This window comes from Periplaneta americana, chromosome 16 (assembly GCF_040183065.1).
Source record: "Periplaneta americana isolate PAMFEO1 chromosome 16, P.americana_PAMFEO1_priV1, whole genome shotgun sequence".
Lineage (NCBI taxonomy): Eukaryota > Metazoa > Arthropoda > Insecta > Blattodea > Blattidae > Periplaneta > Periplaneta americana.
This window is the reverse complement of record NC_091132.1, coordinates 33743234-33764529: the sequence shown is the minus strand read 5'-3', so window position 1 is coordinate 33764529 and position 21296 is coordinate 33743234. Positions and strand designations below refer to the sequence as shown.

General features: G+C 35.0%; 1 protein-coding gene across 3 annotated transcripts in view; it reads right to left on the bottom strand.

Annotated features, from left to right (window-relative positions):
- Positions 1–21296, bottom strand: part of MICAL-like (protein) — a 92681-nt gene that overhangs the window by 4050 nt on the left and 67335 nt on the right. For all 3 annotated transcript variants that reach the window (XM_069812864.1, XM_069812865.1, XM_069812866.1), the window contains 6 exons: positions 12981–14821; positions 10180–10414; positions 7698–7935; positions 5257–5508; positions 4859–4961; positions 1877–2112 (listed from right to left, as the gene is read on the bottom strand). In XM_069812864.1, the coding sequence (XP_069668965.1) occupies positions 1877–2112; positions 4859–4961; positions 5257–5508; positions 7698–7935; positions 10180–10414; positions 12981–14821 (2905 nt within the window). The remainder of the gene's footprint in view (positions 1–1876; positions 2113–4858; positions 4962–5256; positions 5509–7697; positions 7936–10179; positions 10415–12980; positions 14822–21296) is intronic.

The following is a 21296-nucleotide window of genomic DNA, read 5'->3' as shown; positions in this document are numbered from 1 at the left end:
CAGCATTTAGAGAATTATGGCGAACCCACAGGAATGTAGTTGGTGTATACTGTCCCACCTCAGAATTGTCTTGTCAGTAGGTGCCACATGTTGAAACTCCTATCTGAAGGCAAGATGAACTCTCACTACACTCCGTGTGCTATGGTATTTCAATACACTGTGGGTTCACCGTAACTCTCTAAATGTTGCAGAATTCACATTGAACTGAAATGTAAACATTCACACTATTTAACACAATTTGCTTCATCCAACAATACCACAATGACAAGCGAAAGAGCAGGAACAGTGTCTTTTTTTTTATGGTGCCATCTATTGTTTTCCTCCAACAATTACAATTACACATCCCCTGAAATTCTTTGAGTCACTCTTTCTAATGGCACTGGTATGAATTTAGTCATACACATAGTTAAAACATTTTAGCAGTTTATAATCACGAAATGTTTCTGTGGACACACTGTATTTTAAGAAAATATTTTTTCACCATTTTCCTATTGTTAAGAGCTGCTGACACCTCACACTTAGGAGGTTCAAAGATATGTTAAGCCACCACATGAAGTAGGAATAATGTTTTGTAAGTCTGTATCTTGTATCTTAAGACCAGTTTCAGATGTTACCCACAATAAACAATACGTATACAAACAACACTTACACTCACATACAATATTAGACTTTTGGTACATGAACAATATGTAAAAATGACCAACTTAAACTAATTCTCTATATCTACCAAATTTGAAGTTACTGTATTTGGTGCATTATTACCATTATTGTCATTGTCCCTACCTATAATCAAAGATTCAGTTCTTTGGCCCATTCTATCCTCACTTTTATAATGATTATGAACCAACATTATACATTCAAAAATATTAAGGTACAATGTTTGTGTAGTCAATACAGTGTAGTTACTGCTTCGGTGCATTATGTTTTGATTTGTTATAGTCGTAATATATAAGTCTTAAAATAATTGAGAGCTTTGCCGGAAGAAAGGCGGATAGACCTATACACCCTTCTTCGGGAAAACGGTTTAAAATGTAGTGAATAATTATAGTAGAGAAATTTTGTTTTGATTGTACTGTACATACCTGCAGGACAGGCTGCGTGCATGTATAACATTTTATTCAGGTACGTTTTAAAATCTTAGACTGCATGTATCTCAATTCGCGATATTGACATATACGCCCTTTTTCCAGCAAACCCCTCAATTCTTAACAGATCAAGCATGGTAAATAAATTCAAATATGTATCGAGATTTTAAGCATTATGCTCAATAGTCTTTCTAGTTTCCTACTCTCTCCCTAATTCTCCCTTCTTCTCTTGTTACTATTTTTCGAATTTTTATGGAAAGGGTTACCAATGCAAGTAACAAGAGTCAAGTACATAGTTACAAAGGCTTGGGTATAGTAGTAATTTATTTAATGATGCTTTCAGCTCCAAAGGTTATCTTACACCTCTACTTCAGCCTCTAAGGAATAATGTAACTTCATACTCATTAGCATTTGGACTGTTACAGAAAACGTAATAATTTCTCTTCATTTAACAGTGTGCATGTGCATATATATTCAGTAGTTTTTTAGGTCATGAACTTTGAGGCCATGCGTTATAGCAAATGAGCTGCAAACATTGGGTATTTGTGAAACTCAACAATACTGTTTTAAAATATGCTTTTTGGAGAAATGGCCGACTGTCTATGCCTTAACATTGATGTGTCTCAGTTTATTCTTCAAATCCTAAAATTTGAACTAGGTTTTATTAAAATATCACCTTTTCAAATCATGACTTCTCCTCATGAACATTATATTTTCAATTCAAAGTACCACACTCGATAATCTTAATACTAAGAAAATTCATTTCTTATCAATGAGATTGGAATACTTACACAACATTCCAAGTCGTGCATGAATGCTGCGATCCTCCTCTGCTTCTCGTATTCTATCCATTTCGAGACATTCTACAATTTCATTTCGACGTTCCACTACCTCCACCAGGCGCTGAATTAATTCTTCCTCACGCTGCTTATCAGAATCAGTCTTTCTATGTTCTGGCAACTCCATTAGACAACGTATCTGATATTCCAAATCTGCGTGCTCTTCTTCCAGACGCTGTTGACGACGTCTAAAAAGTAAATCAAATATAAATTAATATCCCACAAATATACATAGTAAGTTGCATAACAATAGGTGTACAGCATAACATATTTTCGTAACATAATGTACGATATGTACAAAGTGTATATTATTTTTATTGAATTTATGTTCAAGTCAACTACTCCTGTAACATGGGAACATGCACTAAATTTGTTTATTTTTTTAAATTTAATTAGGACCTGCGAGATACACAGACTAATCGAAATATCTCATTTGAAATAATACCGTACTAGTTTAATTTTTCTATCTCCAAAGAAATCATCGAATGCGAAAATCTTCTCAAAGTACTTAATCAACAACAAAAAACAATAGTTCTTCAATGGATCCCTGCACATTGTGATACTACTGGCAATGAAATAGTAGATCAATTAAAAAAAAAAAAAAAAAGGTGCATCAACCATCCAACAGTTAAAAGGAAATGCTCCATACCACTCCACAGCCACAACCATCAAAAACAGGGTCAGCCACAATTTCATGAAGAACTAAAGGAACGCACAAAGGACAAATCACAGAATAATATAGCTGATGACATCCCATTGAATCCAAGACGCATAGCAGTTGCACATATCTCTCTAATTGGGTTATTTAGCGTCTGAACGATATGAAGGTGATAATGCCGGTGAAATGAGTCCGAGGTCCAGCACCGAAAGTTACCCAGCATTTGCTCGTATTGAGGGAAAACTCCGGAAAAAACCTCAACCATGTAACTTGCCCCGACCGGGATTCGAACCCGGGCCACCTGGTTTCGCGGCCAGATGCGCTGTTACTCCACAGGTGTGGGCTGCACATATCTGAATGCCTACAGAGCAAGACTGTCTTGCCTCTCATTTACACAGAAACGGAATTCTGAACAGCCCTCTTTGCAATATGCAAAAAGATATGGATAGTTCTCGTCTTCAACACTGCCCTGCACTGACTGATATTGAGAAGCGTGTACAAAACTCTCTTCCTAATACTTTTTCATTTTTATTACTTATTGTTGTTATTATTTCAAACCATTGTTCGTGTACACATTGTATGTATTGTATGGCCATTGGCCAATTTCTAAGCTGCATTAGATAAAAAAAATTCTCTCTGTGAGATATCTGAAAACAGGCTGACATCACACCACAAATTCAGTTCTTGCAGGCACAGCCAACTAGAATCTAGGTTCTAGGTATATTTGTTTAGCTATATTGGCTGCATTTGATTGTTCTTGTATGCAAAACCAAACTAATGCTTTGATGGTTGATGAATGATTTCGAAGGCGCAATACAACAACCTACCACAAGTAGATTCAATTGTGGTACTTTCTTAGCCTCCTAACCAAAATTTATGCCACCAAAACTACAAGGAAGCATCTAGTATAGGCTCTTCTTAAATATAATTCTGTATATTGTAACAGAAGAATATTATAAAACTTGCTTTCCTTTAATTTTGTAGGCAGTGCTGAACAAAAAATTAAGATGACAGTGTTACAGAATGTGTCGAAGTTAAATATAAAATGTAACTTAATCACAATGGTGAGAGAAATGTGTTTTTGTACAAATACGACAATTAATATTTCTTTGTACCCATCTTTTCAGCAGAATTACTATTATTACTATGATGTACCGAAGTATAGCAGTACCCCTGTGTCTTTGGTTTTAAATGCCCCTGCTACGAAAAATTTTTGTGAGGTGACAGTATTTGACATACGAACATCTATTTTTTACCATTAATATCACATGAAATGGAGTGTTGAATGGTTCATGTGGTTATCACAGTTGGTTTTCCCGATAAAAACTCGCAAATTTGAATATTCGTGCAGGACATGGGCATACTAGTACTACCGTTAAGTTCTTGGTGATTTAAATGCCAGGAAGACTAGTACTAACATTGGATTTAAAGTGTTAAATGACTGACAAACAAGCAATGGGAAGGAGAGTAAATATAACCTGCAGAAAATTTTAATCCTGTCTAATACTGTTACAAGTCCATCGTTGTGGCTGAGGGGTTAGCGAGTCTAACTCCAAACCCAGCGGTCCTGGGTTTGATTCCCGGTCAGGACGAGTTGCCTGGGTGAGGTTTTTTCGGGGGTTTTCCCTCGCTCCTATGGATGAATATCAGGTAACTTTATCAGGAGATTGGAACCCCACTCATCTTCGCCACTTCCTTCCCTCCCCCATCATCCTTTCCTCATCATCCCGTTTCTGGTTTTCAGAGCACCCTAAAGGCAGCCTCTCAGAACTACTGACTCTCCCGACTACTGACCGACCTCTGTGGAATGTAGCTAAATGATGTTGGATGGCTTCTGCAACAAGCACCCGAGGAGGACCTACTCGGGGGAGGAGTTTCGCCTCGGATCGACAGAGGGGTCTTGGGTGAAGTTGTCGAAGCAGGAATGGTATATGGATTTCTGTTGGCTGTAGGGACCAGTCGTTAGGGAGTCATGTGGTTGGGTTGGTGCGCGTAGGAGATCTCTGGCAAGCAACTCATTCCATTTCGAGGGTTAGCGCAATAGATCTCAACAGGTCGCAGTGCTGGGCCATCCGTGCCCCCCCATTCCATTCAAATCCAATACTGTTACAATAATGTGTACTATGATGTCGCATTAATTAAAAAAAATGTACTTGACACATATGACATTTCTTTTTAAATTTTAATCACAGACACAAAAGTTTAAGTTTCCGAACACAAATTATGACAAAAAATAATGCTGCACACATAGTTGTAATAATTAAAAATGCACTTACAAGTACATGAGCTCTGCTTGTCGCCTGAATAATTCATTCTTTTCATTCACCAATTCAAAAAGCTGCAAAACCAAGTCTTCTACATCAGGAGTCATGCTCGTGTCTGTATAAACAAAACAAAAGGAAATCTAAATGAGAACCATATTTTTGTGGAATAGGGCCCAGCAGTCACCAATAGATGAAGTGAACGGTAATTACACTCTTTACACTCTGCTTGTACCAGGTTATCTTCCTTTACAGTTATACGCTGCATGTGTCACTGAATCATCAGTCCCTATGATTAATCCCAAACAACATACTGATACATATACCAGTACTCAGCTTTCTTTTATAAATTCATTTTCTCTATATTTTTTTGTTAAATAACAAGCAACAAGCTTTAATACAAATAAACTTACCGTCACCAGGATCAATGACTTGGTCAAACTTGTTTCGTATTGTTTTTTCGAGAGTCACGCCCTGTCGTTCTAGCTCCTGTTGCTGCACTTCAATGTCATCCAGCTCTCTTCTTACTTCCTGCATTGGAATGGCTTTGATCTGTCTGCGCTGTGGTACAGGACGTGGTGGTGCCGGACCTTTCTTCCTTTTCCACTGACCGAATGTGCTTTTATTTGGCCCCAATCCCAACAGTTCACTAGGTGACAATGTATCTGACAACACAAGTCACATGCACAAGGAATGTTAGTAAGTAAAACAAAAATATTTTCTTATAAGAAAAAAAGAAAGAGGTAAAGTTTATTTTTACAAGAAAAATTATACATGTAACGAATATAATATAAACATTTCGTAAGTTGCATATTTTATATGATAATTATCAGAAAAGGACCTGTAATAACTTATATTAAATTTGTTAAGTACAGCTGGTATATATTTATATATCAGTAATTAGTGAAGTGTCTCAAGTCAATATGTTAAAAACGTAACTGAAAATAGGCCCACAAAGTGTTATCTAGTCCACAACAACCTTGTGGTACTGTTACCTCAAAAGGAATAAAACATATGTACACATTTCAATAACTTACAATGATTTTTTTTCTACGACTCCAAAAATACGAGAAACCAAAGACATCTCCTTCTATTACTACTTTTATCTACTGACAAACGAAATCATTTAGGTTTCGGAATATGTATTATATGTCTTTCTTGTGTTAAATTCTATCATACCTGGTTAACATGTTTTGGTCTGTTAACTTCAGAATTGGCTGTTGCTGGTCTTGGCGTCTTTTGTTTTGTTTCCTGTGGTGGTGTGTTTGTGTAGTGTAATGTGGAGTCAAAGAGTGTGTGTGTTCTGAAATTGAGTTGTGTGTTTAGAACTTCATTCGGGTGTGTTTTTATGTGTCTGTATATTTCGTATTGTTCTAGTGTGTTTAGTTTCTGGCTTTTTGGTTGGATGAGTAGAATTGCCATGTCTGTGTTGATGTCTTTGTGTGGTTAGCATTTGTGATGTGTTCTGCATATGTGGAAGTGTTTTGTAATTTTGTTATGGCTGTGATGTGTTCTTTGTAACGTGTTTGAAACGATCTGACTGTTTATCCTATGTAGAAGTTGTTGCAGGTGTTACATTTGAGTTTGTATATACCTGTGTGGTTGTATTGTTTGTTTGTGTTGTTTGTGTGTTGAGATGTTTTTGTAGAGTATTATTTGTTCTGTATGCGATGTTGTAATTTAATTTCTTGAATGAGGTTGCAATCTTGTGTGTGTCTTTGTTTTCGTATGTTAGTGTGATGTATTTTCTGTGTTCTTGTGTTTGTGTTGTATTCTTATGTTTTTTGTGATTATGTTTTGTCTTTCGTATTATATTGTCTACTATGTTGGGAAATCATTTAGTTTTTAAAGTTTTTCGGACTTTTATACATCATTTCTATATTGTCTTAAAGGCCAAAGAATTATGATAAATGTTTCCGAATATTTTAAGAAAAAGAAAGTTATAATATTATTCATGATGATGATAATACAGCTCTCGAAGAGTCTTGGACCTTCCCCTTATTCTTATGGGAGGTGGGGAGGCGAATTTCAATCTGACATTAGACACATACATGGTGTGCAGTCAGCATGACTCTATCTAAGACAACTTTGGCTATCATATTGGTAATGGACAAACATCTTCTATACCTTAGACAGGTTTCGAACTACAACCAGTTTCCACGCAATAACAGAGCTGCAGGTCTTAGACTGTGCTGTCTACAGTTTATAAAAAAAAGATGAAAGTTAGAAATTATAAAACAGTTATATTACCGGTTGTTCAGTATGGTTGTGAAACTTGGACTCTTACTTTGAGAAAGGAACAGAGTTAAGAGTGTTTGAGAATAAGGTGCTTAGGAAAATATCTGGGGCTAAGAAGGATGAAGTTACAGGAGAAAGGAGAAAGTTACACAATGCAGAACTGCACGCATTTTATTCCTCACCTAACATAATTAGGAACATTAAATCCAGATGTTTGAGGTGGGCGGAGCATGCAGCATGTATGAGTGAATCCAGAAACGCATATAGTGTGTTAGTTGGAAGACCTGAGGGAAAAAGACCTTTGGGGAGGCCGAGATGTAGATGTGAGGATAATATTCAAATGGGTTTGAGGGAGATGGGATATGATGATAGGGACTGGATTAATCTTGCATAGGATAGGAACTGATGGAGGATTTATGTGAGGGTAGCAATGAACCTCCGGGTTCTTTAAAAGCCATTTGTAAGTAAGGCAGTAAGTGTACAAAAAATCAAAAGGAGAGCAAAACATGTATTTTTGTTTTAATATTCATTTGATTATATGATATTTAAAAGTACTGCTTATTTCAACAAATATTCTTGAAGTTAAACTGAAACATTTCAATGGTAAAATACATACCAAAACTGTTCCTTGATGAAGACTGGCTCTGCCTGTTGCGGTTTGCAACGTCTTTTTTATTTTTTTCACGCTCCCATTCTGTAGTTTGAGAGGATAAAGCTGCATCTTCTTGCTGCGTGATGATGAGTTTTGCCTCAGAAAATGGCACTGCTGAAGTTTCTTGTGATGTTGCAGGAGGAAGAGGTGCAGGTCGAGACTTGCGATGGCGGGGTGTTGCTCTTGGAGAATGTGAAGACCTCTGAAAGACGTCAAACACTTACTAAATTTAAAAACAACTCAAAGTAAAAATTGTAGTCATTACCATCAAATTCCCACATATTCATAACAAAATCATATTTCAAATAATTATGATACCTAGGTACAATTACCCTTATAGTTATATCCCATCTGTTAGTACACTACTTATCTATGTAACATCACTAAATAGGAGGAGATATTGCATATATTTATCACATTCGACATAAATGGCAAGTACACATAGAAATCAGTACACAGTTATCTTAAAGAAATAATACAGTGCAGTAACTTCCTACTGTTTTTGTCTTTGGTGATACATAAGGCAATGAATTGTGAAAAATAGTAAATTATAGCAAGGAAACTGATACAGTTTCTGTTTAACAAAAATTTTACTTGGACTTCTTGGGAATAGAGTCTATGTTTACAGCATGGCAAGAGCCATTTGTCTAATGTCTTAGTCAATAATTGTTAAAATTAGCTATAATTCATGTCAAGAATTTTGACTGAAGTTACTTGATTTTAAATCCGTATATGATGGATCTAAAATAATATATATTTTTTCTTTTCCTTTTGCTATTATTCACTAGAAACAAAGCAACCAAAGAGAGACAAAAAGCAACTCAAGATTATGTAACTATAACAGCAAATAGAATATTTACGAAGAATGGACAACAAATAAACATATTTTCACCTATGGATGTAAAATGTGTGTAAATGCTGCAAAAGCCCATTTACAGAAACAGAAAATAGTGAGAATACAAAATGCTACACTTCGACTTTGCTTCAGCTATCCAAAAACGACAAAAAATGCCTTAGAAATTGAGATGCACATAGAACCACTGGAAATACATATTCAAAAGAAGTGTAATAATGTATTTTATGCTCGACCATGCTGAAATGTAGTAATTATACACCTGGTAGCAGCCCTTTAATGGACCTCATTAAAGTACACCTATTCATTAAAGTTCAGGTGGTCTGCCAATCAGAAAGCACCATATGAAAGCGCAAGTATTGATTTCACCAATTGCACAATAAATAACCTACATTTGAAATAAAGTCAGTTCTGTTACTATAATAATTAGCGTTAATTGTAAATAATATTCAAATAAATTCAATTTGTCATCTCGTTTTTCAATGTATAATTCAATTTCAAGGTTATATCAAGATTAATGTTTCTTTTACCCTCTAGATTATATCAAGGTCGTCGACATCTGTTTCTCGGAAAAAAATCAATACTTTCGCGTCTGCGCACATATCACAATTTACGAGGTAGGCTATTGCACAAGGTCAGTTCCACTCCTCACTTGGATAACAATAACATGAATACTTATGAATAATTTCAAGTTAGAAATATGGTCAAGCATAAAAAGTCGTATGAAACTTGCCTATAATGGTAATTAAGACGCTCGTATGAAAATTATGAAACTCGCTTGCGCTCATTTCATAAACATACTCGCATCTTAATTACTACCATTATAGGCTCGTTGCATAATGTACTATTGTCACACAGCAATGAAAGAATCTTTCCACCCAAGACAATATGAACTACAGATTCCTACTTATTCTACACCTATATCTGCAAGTACAGACAACCAGCCATTATTTTTCACAGTAGGCTGTGCACCAAAGATTTTTTGGCGAGAAAACAATCCAGGATTCCTACATCTGCAACTACAGTTCAGATTTGCTCAGTGCGACTTCTTCCTCTTCCCGAAGATTAAAACTTAGTTAGAAAGGTCATCATCATGGTATGGTAGACATATCCAAAAAGCCTTGACAAAAATACTATAAACCCTATTAGAAGAAGCTTCAGAATTGCAGAATTACTAGAACTTACGTCAGATCTCCAAAAAGTTTACCAACAAAATATCTTTTAGTTTTGTATGTATTCAAAATAAATTATCCTCATTACTTCTGAGGCAAGCTTCGTGCATAAAAAAACAGTTTAGTGTCATGATACATTTTTGGACTTCATTATTTTTCTAAACGGTGAACGTCCTTCTACCGGTATTACTGATCCCTCCTCTTAAATATGAATATATTAGCCATGTTCCAGACAAATTAAGACGCATTAATGCCTAATGATTCGTCTCCACATGGTACATCTGTCACTATATATTTAGCAACCAATGCAAAGAATATGCTTCATATAAGTTCCTCCTTTTGCAAGGAGCTTCTTGAAATGAACACAATTGGAGAATAAACTGAACTGCTTGTCATTACTGAAAACTGACTATTCACTTACAAGACTAGGACATGGAGACGAAGCTCTGGAGGAGCCAGGAGACTGTGCTGCTGGTAGATCTGGGAACAAATCTTGAGCTCTTGGGGGTGCAGGGGCAGGTTTCTTTTTCTTACGGCTTGTTGTACCACTAGGTGAAGAATTCAGACTGGATAGTGAGGATACAGATCCAAATTTGTCATTCGTGTTGGTTACCAACGATTTGCGAGGCACTGGGCATGGCTCTGGAGACACACCTCTGTTAAAACCACATGAGCAAGACATAAGGAAGGAGAAATAAATCAAGAAACCATAAATTCATATTTTCACTTTTTCAAAATAACACAATCTTATGCAAAAGTTATTGTCATAACTACAATAGTACCTACAGCAAGGCCTTAAAAGGCGTTTAAGTTCTTGACAGATGAGAGAAGAGTCATAAAATTCTAAAAATAATTTCATATACTGTATGTTTGTATTCAACCATAACTGTTGTAGCCAATTTAGTTTTAAGACTGTCCCCTCAATCTTCAAAGGTCATAAAGATAATTACAATAATTGTATGATTCATTTATTATTCTGATTCTTAGGTGTCGTAACAATTTAGAATAATGTTAAGGGTCTGTGATCTTGTAAATCATTCAAAATGCAAATGCTGCTTATGCGACAGCCAATTATTTCTCACTATGAACAGCAGGCACAGTATTTTCAAAATAATAAATTTGTATCAATAAAAGACGTCCTAAATAAGGGTTCATGGAATCCATTCACAATGAACAATGATTAAAAACAATTATGTATGTGACAATTTGAAAGAAAAAAACATTAAGATAATGATGAGAAAACATAGGAAATCATTTACAATAAAAGTTTCTTGAGTACAAATGATTGCTAATTATAGTTAAGGATGATTTTAACACATGAAATCCTATGACATCAATCGTTGCATCAGAAATGTTAAATTGTTTAAGTTGGTTTAAAGTTTCTCATGGGATCGTGCCACGGACACCAAACATGAGCCCAAAAACTGTCCAATGTGTGATGTGGTATTGTGCTCCAAGATGCTGACAACAAGGTTCATATATGACTTGTTTTTCACGACACACCTCTTGTGGCTGTTGCTCATGCATCTCGAAACGGATTGTGGGATCAAGAATGACACCCTTATCTTTCTGTCGATCAATTATGATGATATCAGCACATCTAGTAGAGCCATCAGAAGAGACGCAACCAACCTCCTCATAAACCTCATAAGAAGCTTTCTGACGGATTGAAGATGCGATGAGAGAACAAATCAAATTATGTCTATTGATTCGGAGTAATTCTCCATGATGGCAGAAACCCAAGATGTGAGGAAGCGTTTCTTGTTCGTCACATCTTCTGCAATGGGTTGAGTCAAGAGTTCTGCCAAGGAAAGTACATACAGGTATTGTATTTCAGTTCATCTTAATGGCTTGCGTCCGCTGACTGCACTAAAGTCCCTTTTTGGTTGAGATCTACGAATTACCTTTCTTCCAGTGAGAATAGAAAACAACTCCCAAACCTTTACTTTTCAATTTGCTCTATTGATGAAAAGAATCTTTACTTTTTGAGAAGAAATACGTTCAGAGCAATCAAAGATAATTGGTAATTATTTGAAGAAATGTTCAATTTCATTTAGAAGATTCCGAGTGGCTGGTACATGAGGGATGTCAACGTGTAAAAGTCTTTGACAAATATTTAAATGCTGAAGGTAAGCTTCCCACTGAGCTTTGAAGACTACTGTATATTGAAACATCATAAAGTTATTAAGCAAAGAAAAATGCTTCATATGCGAAAAATAATTAGCAAATCTCATATGTGTCCCATCTTTCAAAAAAATATAATTGAAACATACCGGTACTTATACAATACTATGAAGTAACTCAACTTGTCATATAGAGAAATGTGCCTGTACTAATAATGTATAGCTGTCATCAACTATAATTCCTCTGATCATAACCTCACATTTTCGGCTTTTATTTCACGAAATTTTCCTTCATTTAAGAGGGGCAGAAATGATATGAAATAGGAGATTACCTAAAATTCTCACATGTCTTAAATGGTGTATGGCATCATTAACGTTGAATGTCTAGATCTTCAGCTTTCCATAATGGAGATTCAAATTAAAATATGGTGGATACAAATGAATTTTGTGGCAAACAGAAAAAATGGCTGCGTTCAGCCGGGACAGTGCTGAGGTAGCGCTGAAATAGCGATAGCACTGAACGCCTTGCTGGCCGACAGTGCTGAAATAGTGGCCGCCATTTTTCGTAGCAAAATTTTTTTCGCTGCAAGCCTGCTGCTAGCCAGCGAAAGTGGAGGGGGTAGACATCAACCAATGGTGCCGGAGTAGACAGAACAATGGCGTGTTTCTTTGTAAACACAGAGGACATTTTGCAGTCTGGTCGTTCAGCCACTAACAGCTGCTGTAACTCAGCAAAAATGAATCGCTACCCCAGCGCTGTCCCGCTGAACGCAGCCAATGCTTGGGCTTGGTTTTTGTGGAATATTCTCATTTTTCCTGTCGGCATTCCATCAGTTATTCAACAAATAATAATAATAATAATAATAATAATAATAATAACAACAACAACAACAATAATATTCAGGTGGCCAAGTTTCTGGATCTGTACAAGGAGTAAAGGATAAAAACCCTTTAGTTTCGAAAGCTTCATATGCCTTACAATTTCTATGCAGAAATGAAGAGAAAAATAATTAAAAAGAGGGAAACTGCATATAGAAATAATACAGAAAATATAAAGGCTGACAAGTACCTTAAAAATAAAATTACAGCATGTACTTACTTGACAGTCCTAGGCAGAGGGACTGGAGTTCTTTCCCCTTTCATTGGAGTGGAATCAGCACTCTCATCCTCGGTACTTTGTTCTTCACCATCACTCCAAAAGGGGTTCAGGCTTACTTTTGGTGCTTCTAACATTCTTTGGGTGTGTGGCAATGTGCTCTGTCTAATAACAGGAAGAGGTGGTCTAGGTGGTTTTGTTGCAACTTTCACCTCCTCTTCTTCCTCTTCATCATCAGTGGAACCAAACGGATTCAAATTCCGCGTCTCTTTTGAGTCTTCCTGTTTATCTGTAACTTTTTCAGTAATCTTCTTCTCTTCATAATTATCGTCCTCCTCATCATCTCCAAATGGGTTAAGTTCTTCTGGATACGAAGTTGTATCTTCATTTCTGTCAGGAGTAGTTCCTGGGGTAATGGGCATCTTGGATTGTGAGCCAAGTGATTCTAAATCTTTATCTAAGTCTCGTGGTTCTAACTCTCTATCTACGTCATGTGATTCTAAATCTTTATCGGCTGGACTAATGTCTTTTATAATATCAGCCTTGTCCTGATCTATGCGATCATTTATAGTCGTACTAACTTCTATTCTGTCACCACTTCCATGTTCATCAGGTACAGCAGAGCTATTAGATTGAAATTCAGCATTTAAGGGTGCAGAAGCATTCTGAATTTGATCATTAATTACAAATTCACTCTTCTCTTTTAAAAAGTTTATTTTATCATTTGATAATTCTTGTTTTTCAGGACTCATCAATTTCTCATCTGTGTCTGGAGTAGTTTTGTCTGATACACTTCTACTAACATGTGAATTCAACTGAGTTGAACTACTTTCATCCTTACGACCAAGAACATATTTTCTGTTAGAGAGTGTTTTTAATGCTTTAGTAATTTCTTCTGACTTACCATTCTTTTCAAAAAGCTTCAATCTCATCTTAACAATGGAAGATGGTGAATCTGAGTTTTCTTCTTTTGCAGTAATATCTACATTCACATCACTATCTTCTGAAGATAAACTATGGCCAATAATTAACTGTTTCTCCTTACTACCGTTATATTTTAAACTACTTGTGATATCATTGTTTCCTAAAGAGGCACTTCCTTCACCTATAGGGGTAACATCTAACTTCTTACTACTACTCCTGTCTTTGATACTGCCTTCATCATTATCGGTGTCATTATTACCACTGTCACTATTCTGTGGAATTACAATAGCAGTCTTTATTACACTATTTTCTCTATATACTTCATCTTTACTTGATACATCAACATTAGAGGATTTAGCATGATTAATGCTCTGTCTTTCTGGTGAACCAGCTTGTGGAGATAAAGATGTCTTACTCCTGCTGCTATCATCAGCTACCTGCTTATCAGCTGCGGATGATTCTTCATTGTCACTAGTACTCTGACATTCTGCTTCAGACTGAAACTCCGGTGAAGTCAACTTACTCATGAAATGAGAACGAGCTATCGAAAATGCTGATTCTCTAGTCTTGAAAAAGTGTTGTTCTTGTTCTGCAGATTTCTCTAATGCCGATTCAAAATCTGCACTGTATGCATCCTCTGGACCAGCGTGCCCAATCATATCTAAATTAGTTTGATGGTTTTGACTAGGTTCTTGAGATTTCTTTTGAGTGTCCAGCACTTCGTCTGGGCAAGTTTCACAACAATATTCTCCTCCTTCAGTCTCGTAGAAGTTCGCGAGACTGAGTTGGTGTTGGCACCGTGCACAGCGGAAGCATGTACGATGATAGAGTAAGTGCCCGCCTACCAACAGACGTTCTGCTATGAACACTGGCATTCCGCATTTTGTGCATGGTTCCCTGTGCCCCATTCGCACAGTCACCTGCAAACCAAAGTCACGTTACAGATACTTAAAAAATACAAAATACAAGCAATTCTTATCACAACTACAAGTACTAAATTAATATCATAACACATTATGCAAACTGATAAAGCCAGGAGAAAATTAACACTACGTTCTGGATAAAGCTAAAAACATTCGTCTATATGAAATCAGTATAATATAAAGTGTATCAACTTTCTCATTATACTCTGATATTCTTTTTCCACTTTATCATCCCTTTCTTTTCTGATATCATCCCTCATTGTAACCAAATATATGAATCTACACCTTCATTTTTTTTTTTTTTGACAGTAGGGCCTTGTGTAAAATTGTGTTATTTTATTTTGTTGTATCTAATATACTTCAACTTCCTACAGAATTTCTCTAACATTTTTATTCACAGACACAGTTATTAATGTGAAAATAACTTTGTATGACGCAAAACATGTCATTCCTAAACATAATGCGAAAAACACATCTTTACTGAAGTGAAATCTGCATATATTAAACCACTGAATTAATTTAAATTTAAAAGGCATGATAGGGCCGATAAGCTAACACATTAACAATTAAAGTTTTTTCATATACCGTCAATGCTTATCCATTTAACAAATTTATTGGTTTACAATAATTTGTTATATTTATTTGATTTTAAACGTTTTCGGCTTTATTAAGCCATCTTCAGAAAAGATTTATGCCCATATGAATGGGATTGGTATATGTGTATGCAATACAAATAAATAAACCAATTAACATAACACTCTATGGAAGTAATTAAACGTATGGCAAGGTTAAAACATCACTGTGTTAAAACTGGCAATATGAGCCATAATCAAGGTTATTAAAATTATTACATGCTAATAACCTGTTTTAATTACAATTGTATCATAATTAGCATGTAATAATTTTAATAACCTTGATTATGGCTCATATTGCCAGTTTTAACACAGTGATGTTTTAACCTTGCCATACGTTTAATTACTTCCATAGAGTGTTATGTTAATTGGTTTATTTATTTGTATTGCATACACATGTACCAATCCCATTCATATGGGCATAAATCTTTTCTGAAGATGGCTTAATAAAGCCGAAAACGTTTAAAATCAAATAAATGTAACAAATTATTGTAAACCAATAAATTTGTTAAATGGATAAGCATTGACAGTATATGAAAAAATACTTTAATTGTCACTGAATTAATGGTAAGACTGTATCAAAGGAACTGTACACATCTAATTCTTCCTAAACTATGCAAATTTTTATTGAAAATTTTCGAATTGAAGTGTATTTTTGAATGCAGAAATGTGTAGAATATCTTGTTCAATAAAATAATTCACACTAATAGACGAAAAATTGATTATAAAGAGGGAGAACGTATTCACATACCATTCTGACATGCACGAACATCACAAACTTCCGGAGAAAAAAAAGATACAGGATGGGAATTACGAAATTTGTTTGGACATGCTCCACTGAAGAAGTTAATTTCATCAACATGGCAGGTTGGCCAGCTGTACACTATGCCTTTGCTATAGATATTTTAAAAATGTTAATTCTATAGAGGCACAGCTAGAGTTTAGATGGCATTTCGTATTAATAGACATAGAACAGTCCCATTCTGTTACCTACACCTTCAAGAAGTAAGTGGATAGATTTCGTATACATTTTCTCAGGAATCTGGAGGCAGTGCGAGAATTCTACTGACACTGAAAATATTAAACACATAAGGGTTACTATCCTACAAAACCCTTCACAATTGGCACGGATATACGCAATAGAACATATCCCTTTCACCAAATCAGTGCACCACCTACACAAGATCACAGAAGTGCAAGTTTGTCAGGCCAGGTTTGCATTGCATGGACAGTTTAGCTTTCTATGAAGCAAATTTTTAACTATATGACTGTATTAACAATAATGTTATAGTCAATGAACTTTTTGAGTGTTTAAACAGTAATAGTTTCATTCTGTTAACTTCTTCTCCCTCCTAGCCCAATCACCCATACTTCTAGTTTGTGATTTTTCTCTTTTGGTGCCTTTAAAAGAGTAAAACGAGGTTTTACACATAACACATATCTGTCTCTGTAGAACCTTTTTTTCCTAACTTTTGGACGGATTTTTTTTTTTTTTCCACGTTCAATATTTGCAAGTCAATTCACCTAGGGATGATTCATATCAAATTCAAACATTTTACTAGAAAAAAAGTAATTTAAACAAATCATAAAATAGCGATTTACTCTAAATCAATTTTGAAAACTCTCTCTCTCTCTCCCCCCCTTCCTCCCTCTCTCTCTCTCTCTCTTTTTTTTTCCAGATAAAATAAAAATTGGTATCATGAATGCAACAAATACCAGTACTTTCTCAGTACTGGTATACAGTATGTATTACATGTTTTGCTACAATTTAGTTTTTTGTCATGTTCAGCGATATTCTGTTCATAGTTCATTTCTTAAACAATCATACAAAAGACATGCAGATATAAAATCGTTTACTATGCCGCCAATATATATATATACTTTCGTTTTCTACACTGCACACAAAAGACATTTTCTTATAACATTAAAAAGTAAGGTATAAGATTTCAGTCATTAATTATACGTTAGACATATGTACGTAATTAATTCTGTGCAAACTCCTACAATATAGGCCTATTTTTCATATTGTAATCGCCTGTAACTTTACTTTCATATTTACCACAATCAGTATTTAAAATTAATCGAAATATGAAAAGCCATTTAGTCGCTTATAAAAAGTTTCTAACAATGTTACTTACTTATCAAGCAATCACTGGTACTGCAAAAGTAAACCATTTAAGATTTAAAATATTATTTTATGGTCACTTTCCCATGATTACAAAAGTGGTCTTTACAATTGACTGTGAAAAACAGTTACATTAATCTTTATTACAAAGAATGACCCATTTTGGTATTACAAGATTGAAATAATTTGTGGTAATGAAGGAATTCTGACTATACAGTTTGTGACTTGCACAGAAAAATAAAATTTTCAAACAAAAAAGAAAAAAGTGGATATAATTTTGTAGATATTAGTTTTTTACAGAGAAATAAATTCCCTTTTTGCTCTACTTCTGTAATAGTTACGATAAAATTACCGTATTTTCTGGCAGTGTCTTTTTTGTAAACATTTTGGAGGGAAAAAATTTGACCACTGAATATTATAATGAATTTACAATATTTAAAATATAAAAGAATACGTAGATCTACTTTCATAAAATACCTAAACTAACTAGGAAAGAATATCTTTTAATATTCTTCGTCAAAACCCAGAAATTCATCTCCAGAACTAAATGGAGAGTCACTTGAAACCTCTAAGTCAAAATCTGAGTCCTCATACAAAAAAATTGTCCTCTGTACCATCCAGTGATGCCACATTTCTTAAATGATTTAATCGTTGTCTTAGTTTTCACAGCAGCCCATGAAGCTTTGACCTATTCACAAACTTAGTATTGGAATATAAGACTCATTTTTTTAGACCAATTTCAAAGAAAAAAGTGTATCTTAGCCAGTGAATATTGTAATTTTGCTAAGCAATTTCTGTAGCCAACTTTAAGCTCTAAATGTTTTTATGGAGATTTTAACTAAAGATATAATCATTATTATCATCACCATCATCATCACTGTTCCTGTCTCCTTGTAAGCTTCCCTTCCTCTTTCAAATTTTACCTTACCATTCTTTTTGGGATTCATCATTCATTCTTTGCACGACACCACCAAATCATTTTAATCTATTAATGTCAATTGAAGATATAATTGTAGCCTAAATAATAATAATAATCAATATCTCCATATCAAAGAAGTTTGGAGATACAATATATTGCCTATACCAACTCATTTATTACTTATTTATTTATCTTATGTAAAAAAAAATCGTAAAAAAATTCGTCTGAGCAGATTTCAAGCAAATTACCATTTTGTGTGATTTTTTTTTAAATGAAGACTCATTATTCCTAGTAAAGAAGATTATATTTCACATGCATCATTCCCGACTGGACTTGCAGATACTGAATACAAACAAAATTCGTTTAACATTTTATAAGGAATTACTATACATAAGCTAACAGCATGCTATAAACTACCGGTACTCAGTCAGTACCAGGGATATAAAAAACGTATATTTACACGAAAATCTCGAAATGGATTCATGCAGCATCACTATACTTTCTCCTTATAGGCTAGTTTGTATAGTGAGGAAATAAGAACTATCAAATGAAACGAAATCATGTCCTCTGATTATGTCAGATTCATTATCCACAGAAAGTCTCCAATCAAAATTTTCTTCATAATAAAATTTTAGAGCTTCAAAATATATAACATGAACTAGTTTTAAAAAAATAACTGTAATCTTAAAATTTTAGAAGACAAGTAATGTAGGATGTGATATAAGTTCTTGCAACATCTACTCCTCCAGACCTCCATGATGTATATACAGACAGTAAAACTTCTTTTATATATACATTTTGCACTTACACTTTTCATACATTCGTTTTTTCTCAAGTACCGACAAAATTCATATACTTCCCATGTAAATTTATTTCGGATTTCGTTTACACGTTTTTTTTACACATTATACAATCCTATTTTAAGCCCCAGAAGATACCAAACGTCATTTATAGGTTCTAAATCAATTTTGCTCGAAATTATGTTTGCCGTGAAAATGTAAACACGAAAATACGCCATATGTTCATTGTTAAGGTGCGTCCCACTTTGAAATTTGTGGAAATTCAAAGCTGCCCATGCTTGCCTCCAACAATCAACAATCTTATGTTCTTTAATGGTGCTATTACTGTTTTTGAAAGAGATATACAGTAGCGTGCAAATTAATCCGAACAACGTAATTACTTATGCAAAAACACTCAAACGGGATAAAAAGAGGATCGAAGACATACCTCAGTAATCTATATGGCCTCCCTTGTTCCTAATAACAGCTCTGAGACGATTTGGCATGGATTCCACTAATTTCCCACAAATATTCTTCATTTCTTCATCGCGAAACCATACACCAATGAGGGCAGAAATCATCTTCTCCTTTGTACAACAATCCATTTTTTGCATTCTTCTTTTGCAAATTGACCACAAGTTCTCAATGGGGTTGATGTCGGGTGAGTTGCCTGGCCAGGGGAGTACCTGAATATTCTTCTTGTTGAAGAATTCTATAGTTTTTCGTGACGTATGGCATGGTGCCAGGTCTTGTTGGAACACACCTCTGCCATCCGGAAATGATTTTTGCAGCTGGGGTACGATTCTGGTTTCCAATAAGTGAATATATTTGTCAGAATTCATTATTCCCTTGATAGGTATTAATTCTCCAGGCTCTTCATGTTTAAAACAACCCCAAAACATTACTTTAGGGGGATATTTGGGTGCTTGTTGGAGATGAGCTGCTGTTACTTTTTCGGATCCTTTCCGTACGTAAGAAACACAGTGGCCATGGACCTCGAAATGAGACTCATCGGACAAAAGTACATTCTTCCAGTCATTCACTGTCCAGTGTTGATGTAATTTTGCCCACATTAAGCGTTTTTTGCACATAACAGGGGTTAGCAGTTGCTTCTTAATAGCTTACGAGCCCTTCGTCCAGCTTCCAAAAGCCTACGCTGCACTGTTGTGAAGTGAATATTCACCCCAGTGGTAGCCATTAACTCGCGGGTTAAGTCGACAGCAGTTAGTCTAGGATTTAATTTACTTTTCCTGACAATTAAACGATCATCTGCAGGTGAAGTCTTCCTTTTCTGGCCACAGTTTCCTTTTTTCTGGAGTGTGATGGATCCAGTCTCCCTGTATTGTTTTATGATCGAATTAACAGTAGCCAAACCGATGTGACATTCTGCAGCAATTTGCCTCTGTGTCATAGAAGAATGCTCTGCTAATGTTATAATTTTAGACCGTTTTCGTGGAGTTGTATCCATTTGTGAAGACGACAGAATGTACACAGGATTGCATTATTAAGTCTTCAACACAACTGAAATGCTTGTAAGTACAAAACGACAGGCAAAATGTCACATATTATAAAAAAAATAATGACAGACCTTCAACAATGGAATTACACGTACTACAGATGTCAATTAAAGCGGTATGAGCAGCTGTAAGGCCAACAATGACAGAAAATGTAAAAATATGTCGTGTTCGGATTAATTTGCACGCTACTGTACATTTTGTAACACACCATGATGTAACTGAATAAATTATGAAACAGTTATCACAATTTAAGGACATCGTTTATTCCTTAGGTGCAAGAAGTCCAAAATAACCGACTTTTTATTTTTATTTTTTATTTTTTTTTTGGAAAATAATCACTTGTTATTAAATGAAGATCACAGGGAATAACAAGGTACTGGTAAGTCAATGTCCTAAAATTTTCTGGATTGGGATTTAAAATGTAATATATCAGTCTGCTTTGGCTTTGAGCAATTAAGATTTCCTACACATAAACTCATATTCTTTAAGAATATGTGTCA